The sequence below is a fragment of the Crocodylus siamensis genome, chromosome 6 (genome assembly GCF_052110815.1).
Source record: "Crocodylus siamensis isolate JL-2025a chromosome 6, ASM5211081v1, whole genome shotgun sequence".
Taxonomy (NCBI): Eukaryota; Metazoa; Chordata; order Crocodylia; family Crocodylidae; genus Crocodylus; species Crocodylus siamensis.
Window position 1 is genome coordinate 6,589,639 of NC_143400.1, and position 9,204 is coordinate 6,598,842.

At 69.3% G+C, this 9,204-nt stretch overlaps 1 protein-coding gene across 1 annotated transcript; it reads left to right on the plus strand.

Moving 5' to 3' along the window:
* On the plus strand, positions 1-9,204 carry NXPH4 (neurexophilin 4). Its single transcript, XM_090051676.1, has 2 exons — positions 1-188; positions 7,301-9,204. Exons 1-2 carry the CDS (start codon positions 135-137, stop codon positions 8,018-8,020), a joined length of 774 nt encoding a protein of 257 aa, XP_089907802.1. The 5' UTR covers positions 1-134; the 3' UTR covers positions 8,021-9,204.

The window sequence follows — 9,204 nt, forward strand, 5'->3', positions numbered from 1 at the left end:
GGGCGAGGGCGGCGCGGGAGCGGGCAGGAGCTGCCGCCGCCTCCGGCGCGGACCGAGCCGCGACTCCAACTTTCTTCCGTCGCCGCCGCCGCTCGGGCAGCCCGGCCCGGCCCGGCTCGCCCCCCGCCCCCGCCATGGGGCTGTGCCGCTGCCTGCCCCTGCTGCTCGGCCCCTGCCTCCTGCTCCAGGTACGGGCCGGGGGTCCCGGCTGGGCGGGGGGGGCCTGCTGCCGCGTGGGGCTGGGGAGCGGCAAGGGGGGGGGGTGCATGGGGGGTGCATAGGGGCGTGCATGAGGGTGCATAGGGGTGTTGCATGCGGGGTCGTATGGGGGTTGCATGGGGGGCGCGTGAGGGTGTCTGGGGATGCATGGGGGGGTTGCATGGGGGTGTCGTACAGGGCGGTGACATAGGGGAGGCATGAGGGTGCCCGGGGGGCGTGGGGTGCTGTCTGGGAGGTCTTGTCTAGGGGGTGCATAGGGGAGTGCATGAGCGTGTAGGGGGTGCGTGGGGTGGTTGCACAGGGGTGTTGCATGGGGGTGTCATATAGGGGGTTCATTGGGGGTACGTGGGGGTGCACAGGGGCTGGCTGGGGGTGCCGTATAGGGCATGTTGCATGGGGTGTTGTATGGGGTGTTGCATAGGGGTGTAGCATAGTGGTGCATAGGGGTCTGGTACAGGGGGACTAGGGGTGTTGCATTAGGGTGTGTAGGGGTGCATGGGGTGCTGTGTGGGGTGCCGCATAGGGGGTGCGTGGAGGGGGGGGTCTCCTGCCCCAGGCACTCGCCAAGTTTCATTGGTCTCCCGAGGCCGGCGGTGCCGGGACCCGAATCGGCCTTTCCCCGCGCGTGTGTGTGTGAGTGTGAGTGTGAGCGCGTGTGCGGGGGGTGCGGGCGGCGGGAGCGTCTGGCGCCGGCGGGTGCGGGACGCACGAGACGCTCCGTAAAAACAGCCCCGCGTCGCTGGGGGGGGGGGGGGGCAGCTGGCACGCGCCACCCACGCGCGGTTGCGGGTGCGGTCCCGGGGGGGGGGCTCCTGTCGGGTCCCCCCCGCCCCCACTGCGGCCCCGGTCCCGCCGGAAGGGCCCACGCCGCGACTGGAGCTCGCGTGGTAGCGGCACCGGGAGCCCCCCCAGGCCGGGCCCCCGCGCCCCCGTGTCCGGCCGTGCGCTGCTCCCCCCCCCGGGCAAGCGGGCCGGAGCTGCCCCTTGCTTGGGGTGGGGGTGCGGCGCCCCCCGCCTTGACCTTGGCCAGGCCAGGCGCGTCCCCCTTGGAAGGCAGTAAATCCGGAGGGGGCAGCCGGGGCCTTCGGGCTGACTCCGGATTAGCGCGAGTGGGGGGTGGATCGGGCCCCCGGGGCTTCCTAGGGCCGGGGGGCTGCGCTGGGGTTGCCCGAGGGGTCCTCCCGCTGCCGGGGCGGGGGCTGGAGGGGCTCCGGGGCTCCCCCTCCCCCGGACCTGCCCCCGGTCGCCCCCCAGCACCCGGCAGGGCTGCGCTGGGCGAGCGCGGAGCGCCGGGGGGCCGGGCCGGGCCGGGGGGGGCACGGAACAGCATCTGTCTGCACCGGAGCGCCAAGACAAATGGGTTTGTTTTGATCGGATTGAGCCGGCGCCGGGGCCGGGGCCGGGGCCGGGCTGGAGCGGGGCCGGGCCGGGGCCGGGGCCGGGGCCGGGGTGTGGGGCGGCCGGGCTGGACAGGGGTGTGGGGCCTGGGCCGGGGGCGGGCTGGAGCCGGGGCAGGCCGGGCGCCCTGCCCCTGCTCTGGGGCTGGGGTGGGGGGGTATCCTGCGGGGGGAGGAGGTCGGGGCTGTGCGCTGCCGCTTGTCCAAGCCCATGAGTGTGTAACTGGGTGTGTGCCTGTGAGTGTGACCCTGCGTGTCTGTGACTGGGTGTGAAAATGTGTGACTGTGTGAGAGCGCTGTGACTGGTTGGATGTGTGTGTGTGTGTGTGTCTGTGAGAGCATGTGTGACCCTGAGTGTGACTGTGAGAGAGTGTGCGCGCGAGTGAGAATGTGTGACTGTGCGTGTTTGTGTGAGTGTGAGCGCGCGAGACAGGGCGTGGGACTGAGCGAGACTGTGTCTGTGTGTCTGTGTGTGACAATGTGCGAGTGAAAATGTGTGACTGTGTGTGCGAGAGCATGACTGTGAGCGCGCGCGTGTGCATGAGCGTGAGACTGCGTGTGACTGAGAGACACTCGGCGTGCGTGTGTGTGCGTGTGACACACAGCCCCACCCCTGCCCGGCAAGGACCCCCCCCGGGCCTGGCCGGGGCTGCGGTGCCGGATGCGGACTCTGCGCAGTGCGGGGGAAGGAGCGCGGGGCGGGGGGAGCAGCCCGGACACCGGGGCCCTCCCCGCGGCCTGTCCCCTGGCCGTGGCACCGGGCGCGGAGGGACCCGGGCGCCTTGGCTCCTTGGGGGGCTGCCTAAAAGGCCGAGGCTTGCTGCAGATCAGTGCCCCCCGCCCCCAGCCCAGGCCCGGGCGGCCGAGGCTGAGCCCCCGCCAACTCGTGCCGCCAGTGACTCAGGCTGCCGGCCGCTCCTACGCAGGCGGGGGGGGGGGGCAGGACGCCTGGCTTCTCTGCGTCAGCTCCAGCCCTGCCCTGACCTTGAGCCGGCCTCAGTTTCCCCCGCGCAGGCGCCGGGCCCGGCTGCCCTGTGCAGCACCGGGCACACGGGCCCCGTGCCGGCCCCGCGCCGCGGAGACCCCCGGGGCCTGGATGGGGGGGTAGCCAGGGACCCCTCCCGCGCCGCCCTGGCCCCGGCTCCGCTCCCCCCGCCCCCGTGTGTCCGCTCCGGGCAGCTGCGCCGCGGTAATTGGATTTGCAGCGCGGCCCATCTGTCCGCAGCGCTAACACGGGCGGGAGGGGCTGGGGGGGCACTTCCACGTGGGGGGGGCCCTGGCACTGCTGCGATCCCCCCAGCTCGTCGCACCCGAGGGCTGCCCGGGGGCAGGATCGGCCCCCGCCTCGGGTGGGCTCCGAGCAGGCGGGGAAACTGAGGCGGGAGCGGGGCTGCAGCCGCGGCCTGGTGCCGGGGCAAGCGGGCCGGGAGCGCGGGCCCCGGGAGATGCCGCCCCCCCGGGCCCGTCTGTCCGCCGCGCCGGTGCGAGGCCCTAATCCGCGCCCAGCGCCACTTACACATGAAACAAATTATCCGCGGGATTGGCTGCGCCCGCCGGGATTTCGGCTCCCACGGACCGCGGCGGGGGGGCGGGGCACCCGCAAGGGCTGCGGGCGGTGCGGAGCACCTCGGGGAAGGGCCGGGGCTGCAGGTGGGGAGTGCGGGCCCGGGGGGGGCCGGGCCGTCGGGCGATTTACGAGGCTGCGGCCGCCCGGGGCCGCGTTTCCAGCCGCGGTTTATGGCGACATTTATTGCGATAATAAAGTGCGGCGGCGGCGGCAGCGGCGGGGAGGGGGAGGGGAGCGGGGGGCTCAGGGGAAACTGAGGCACGGGGCAGGACGGGGTGCACCCCCGCCGGCGCCCCTCACCGCGACCCGCCGCCTCAGTTTCCCCTCCCGCACCGCCCGCTACCGTAACGCACCTGAGAGCGGCGCCTCCCTCTGGCCGACGGACACCCCCCCCGGGGAGAGGAGGGGTCGGCACTGCTCTCCTGCCCCCCCCGCTTTAACCCCCTCCTGCCTGTGCTGCCTCCCCCCTCCCCGCCATCACCTCCGCCATGACCCCCCCCCTTCGCACCTCGCGGCTTCTTTCATTTGCACCTCGGCGGGGCCGCGCCGGGCGCCTGGCAGCTGCGCGTGCAAGTGCGGGCGTGCAAGGGCGCGGCTGTGCAAGGAGCGCCGGAACCCCCAGCTGTGGCTCGGGTCCTGCCCGCCTCGGGCCGGTGCCCCCGCCCCAGCCCCCGCAGCGACCCGCAGCCGCATTTGTGCCGCGCTGGGGACCTTCATTATCCACCTGTCACTCACAGGCTGAGCACAGAAGTGCAACACAACCCAGGCATCTGGGACGGACACACGCACTACCTCCCCCAGACAGCCAGGACACATGCACACTCACGCAGAAACACAACCCAAGCAACTAGGACACAAACATACACACTCTAAGGACCCAGGCGTCCAGGACACACATCCACACATGGACACACACAGGACATGCGCACACAGAACCCAGGCGTCCAGGACACACACATCCACACACAGACACACACATGCAGAAACACAACACAGACATCCAGGACACACGCGCGTGCGCCCCTCCAGACATCCAGGACACATACACACAGAACCCAAGTGTCCAGGACACACACATTCATACACAGACGTGTGTGCATGCACACATAGAACCCAGAACACACACACACACACACATGCAGAAGCACAGCCCAGACATCCTGGACACACACACACACACACTCTCTAAGAACCTGTCCCCCCCCACGCGCCAAGACAAATGGCTGCTGTCACCGGCACCTTGTTTGCTGCTAACCTTTGGAAATGCCATGGGCCACTGGGGAGGGGGGCGGGGGGAGCTTGTGGGGGGCCCTGGGGACAGCCCCTGGACCGCTCCAATTAATCTCCTCGGGTAACGAAGGGGGTGGGATGACAAGCGCTTCTGGAGGGCGGGGTGTAGACCCCCAGCCTTGGAGACAAGATGAACCAGGCCAAGACGAGGGGCAGGGGCTGCGGGTTGGGAGTGAGGGGCACCAGCAGGGCTGTGGAGGGGCAAGGGGCTGTGGGTCAAAAGTGAGGGGCACCAGTGGGGCGCGGAGAAGGGGCAGAGGCGCACACTTGTGATGCAAACGTGCTCGGAGCCTCTCTTCTTTGCACATGCTGAGTGGGACAGGGGAGGCCGTGGGTGTGGTGTGTACAGGGAGGGAGCCTCTTGCTGCCTTGCACACACGTGTGCATGTACTGTTTATAGGGTCGCAGGTGGAGGGGGGCTGGATGGGGCCTGCCCTAGGCTCCTGGCCTGTGGGTGACTTGTGGTGGGGGCCCCGTCAGGCCCCATCTCTGCCGCGGCTGCCCAGGGCCCCCCCAGCCCGGCTCCCATCGGCCCTCTGCGATAGATGGGGCTGTGCTGGCAGGCGCCTCCCTGCTTTGTGATTCCCTTTCATCGTGCCCCCCACAGGCTCCAGCCCAGACCGGGGGCTGGGGGGGCTGCCAGGGCCCCTCACTCCCGACCTGCAACCCCCTGCCCCCCCTAGCCCTGCCTGTGCCCCTCACTCCTGACCTGCAGACTCCTGGCCTGGTTGCAGTGCATTGCAGGTGGCCCCTGGCACCCAGGCGGGAGGGGGGAGCTCTGAGCGCTGGTCATGGCCTGGGGTGAGGGGGGGCTCTGGATGCCAGTCATGGGCCGGGGGGGCGGCTCTGGGCACTGGTCATGGGCCCAGGGAGGACTCTGGGCACCTGTCATGATCTGGGGGAGGGAGCCTCTGGGCACCAGGCACCTCATGCCCTGCACTCATTTCCTGGTAATTTCCGGCTTGGCATCCCCCCCACCCTGCTGGGGGGGCCCTGGGGGGCATGAATATGCATGAGCCATGGGATTAATAACCGCGGCGGCCGGGAGCAGATGGGAGATAACGGGGATGTAATGAGGCAGCAGCCCCCCCCCCCCCGCTCCCGGCACCGTCTCCCTTGTCCGCAGTGGGGGGCCTGTCCCCCCCCCGGGTATCTCAGCATCTTGCGGCCCCGTCTCGTCCGCGCAGCTCAGACGCCGCTTTGAAGCTGCCTTGAAATATAGATAAGGCCGAACGCAGCAGTGCTGGCGGAGATGGGGGGGCTAGAGGAGGTGGAGGCTGGGCACGGGGGGGAACAGCTGGCACCCCGGGGCGGGGGAGGCAATAGCCAGGCCCAGGAATTCCCCATTGGCCCTGCCCCTCGTGCCACCCTTTAGGTGGTGTTCGCAGCATGTGGGGCTGGAGGGGTGCAGGGCCTGGGTGGATGAGGCTCGGATGGGGCTGGGCCTACACTAGGTCGCTGCCCTTGCCCTGTGCCTCAGTTTCCCCCTGCCCCACCTGGGCACTGCAAACCCCCAACTTGATCCTGAGACACAGTTTGGGGGGGGGCGGATGGCACAGGCGAGTACTACAAGATCCCCCGGATGCCCCCCATTCCCACGCTCACCCTGTCTCTGGGGCTGTGGGCAGGCAGGATTTGCTCCCCCCACGTCGCTGCAGAACAAGGCAGCGCTGCTGGCAGCGCCTGCGACCCCCGAACCTGGGAACAATGGCCCCCCCCAGGCCTCCCCCTGCCAGGAGCAATTAGCTGGGGGGCGGAGATGCCGCCGGTGCCCTCGGCCACACATCACAGGCTCCGGTGCGCGGCGGCAACGAGCGGCTCAGGGTGTCCCCCCCGCCTGCTGCCTGCCTCCTCATGTGGCTGGCGCCGCTAACGAGCTGCCCCACAGGTCCTGGGCCCCGGGCCTGGCACCCCACCACCTGTGGGACTAGCCCAGCCCCCCCACCCTGTTATGTGGTGCCCACAGCTGCCAGAGCCAAGAGACCCCGGCCGAGCCCCTCTCCAGCCCCCTCCCCTGGTTCTGTGTCGCCTGGCCCTGGTGCCCCGTGCCTGCACCGCCCGCCTCAAGCCAAAGCACCGTGGGCACCGTCTGGCACCCCCTCCCTGCCCTCCCTCCTCCAAGCTCCTTGTTGCCGCTAACGAGGCTCCCTGCCAGCGCCGTGTACCTGTGACTGACGCCTGCGACTGGCGCAGCACGGCCCCCCCCTTCCCCCTCCCGGGCTTGGCTGAGCTGGTGTGAACACGTGTGAGTGTGTGTGCATCCAGGTGTGTGCACAGCTGGAAACCAAGCCTGCAGCTGCATTTGGGAGAGAGGCACGGGGTGGGGGGGGGGGGAGGGTGACCCTGTGTGGGCGCATGCAGGGGTGTGCATATGTGTGTGAATGGTGGTATTTTTCACTCCCCATCCTTGTGCCTGGGGCCCAGGACCCCTGGCTTCTTCGGGGTGTGCGGCCGGGAAGGGGCACGTGGGGGGGCTGCTGGCTTAGCCTGTTCCCTGCTCCAGGCTCGGCTCCGGCTGGGGGAGCAGAGAGATTGGGGGCACAGCTGCAGCGGGGAGGGGGCCTGCACAGTGCCATACGGCACGGGCGCGGTGCCAGGCGCAACTCACGGCCTGCCAGCCGGCATCAGCGCAGCCATCCGTCTTGCCCCGCACTGGCCCTGGCCAGCTGCTGGGGGGGGGCTATGGAGCAGCTATCTCAAGACCCCCGGCTTCGGGGTTTCCAGGGGTCTCAGTGCCCCCTGCCACCAATGGGTGGGGGGTCTGGATGGGGGCAGCAGAAGAGGGTCGGGGCTGGGCCGGCCGCACTGATCCTTCTCCCCCTTGCAGGTGCCCGGCGCAGCTGCGCAGCCCCCCAAGACACTGGGCTACGTGGAGCTCGGCCCCTCAGGGCTGCTCAAGCCGGGCCCCTATGGCGCCTTCAAGCCAGCCGGGCGCCTCTTCGCAGGCGCTGAGCCCAAGGCCGAGCCACCTGCCGGCCCCTGGGCCTGGCCGTGGCCCCAGAACCGGACGGGCACGGAGGGCGGTGGCCCGGCGCGGCGCAAAGCTGGGCGCGCCCGCAAGCTCTTCGGCTGGGGCGACTTCTACGTGAATATCCGCACGCTCAAGTTCAGCCTCCTGGTGACGGGCAAGATTGTGGACCACGTCAACGGCACCTTCAGCGTCTACTTCCGCCACAACTCGTCCAGCCTGGGCAACGTCTCGGTCAGCATCGTGCCGCCCTCCAAGGTGGTGGAGTTCGACCTGGTGCTGCCGCGGCCCCTGGTGCCCATGCCCGCCCCGGTGCCGGCACAGTCCACACTGCCCAAGGCCTTCAACTGCCACGTGGAGTACGAGCAGACCAAGCGTGCCCGCAAGCCGCGGCCCTGCCTGTACGACCCGGCGCAGGCCTGCTTCACGGAGCACACGCAGAGCCACGCTGCCTGGCTCTGTGCCAAGCCCTTCAAAGTCATCTGTGTCTTCGTCTCCTTCCTTAGTCTCGACTACAAGCTGGTGCAGAAGGTTTGCCCTGACTACAACTTCCAGAGTGACCGTCCCTATTTTGGCTGAGCCCCCCCCCCTCCCCCCTCCCCTCAGCCCCGGGGGCAGAGCGGAGCGGACGTGAGCTCCCCGTGGGCACCTGGAGCTTTGCATGGCACCGTGTGGGGCAGGGACGGGGCCGCCGGGGGAGCCCCGCCATGTGCCCGCCTGGGGCGGGGCTGCACCCTGGACTACAGACCGGGCCGGGAGCGGGGAGACACCCACGGACCAGCTTAACACCCCACAGCCTGAGCACCGCAGGGGGCCGGACAGGTGGACGGTGCTACTCCATTCAGCCCACGCCCTCGCAGGCACCACGCGGGGATGGATGGATGCTGCGGGGGGGTGGGGGCTGAGAGAGGCAAGGGGTGGGACTGCAGTCGTGGCGTGGAGGTGACACACATGGGACATGCGTGTGTACATTGGTGTGTGTCGGTGTGTGAGGGGACTATTCAAGCCAGGGGCTGTGTTGGGAGATTCTTGCCAGGTTGGGAGGTGGCCCTGCTGCCCACTAGGCCCCAGTGGGGCAGGGGGCTGCACTGCCCAAGCCCCCCCAGCCCAGTCAGCTGCAGACGGGGGGGGGCACCGCGTGTGTGCACACGTGTTAGCACAGGCTGGACGTGTGTGTACATGCATGCCCAGGAATGGGGGTTGTGTGCATGCATGTGTGTATGTGCATGTATGTGTGTAGGACCGCCCCAGGCTGTGCACACACATGGAGCCGCACCCGCCTGTATCTGGGTATCCCCATGTGCAGCTCTGTGGGCTATAGGACCTGCCCTGCTCCTTGCCCCTTCCTGGGGACCCCGCTACACCCGCCGGCCCTGGGGGTCCATGCAGACCCCCCAGTGGGCAGTGCCCCCTGCCCAGGCCCTGTGTGTCCCCCAGCTTGCAGCTCCTCACCCCCCCAGGTTCCCAGGCCTGGTGCAGCCCCCCCCCCTCCATTCCCATAGGATGTGTGTATGTGCGTGTGTGTAAGTGAAGAAGCAGTGTGTCACGGGCGGGGGGGCTGTGCCCGGGCACGCAAGTGGGCGCTACCCCCAGATGCCATCTGCCCCTGGTGCCCTGCCCCAGGCTGTGCTGGAGGGTGTGGGGAGCCCCCAGCCCCTCCCCAGGAGGCACTGGGCAGAGACTTCTTCATATTTTTATAACAAAAATGTGGGAAAGAAAAGATGGAAAAGAAACTCAATAAAAAGGACTGGTGGAGTCCCGCC

Coding starts and splice junctions, on each gene's coding strand:
- NXPH4 (XM_090051676.1), top strand. CDS start 135: ATGGGGCTGTGCCGCTGCCTGCCCCTGCTGCTCGGCCCCTGCCTCCTG. Junction 189..7,300: donor GCCCCTGCCTCCTGCTCCAG/GTACGGGCCGGG, acceptor TCCCCCTTGCAG/GTGCCCGGCGCAGCTGCGCA.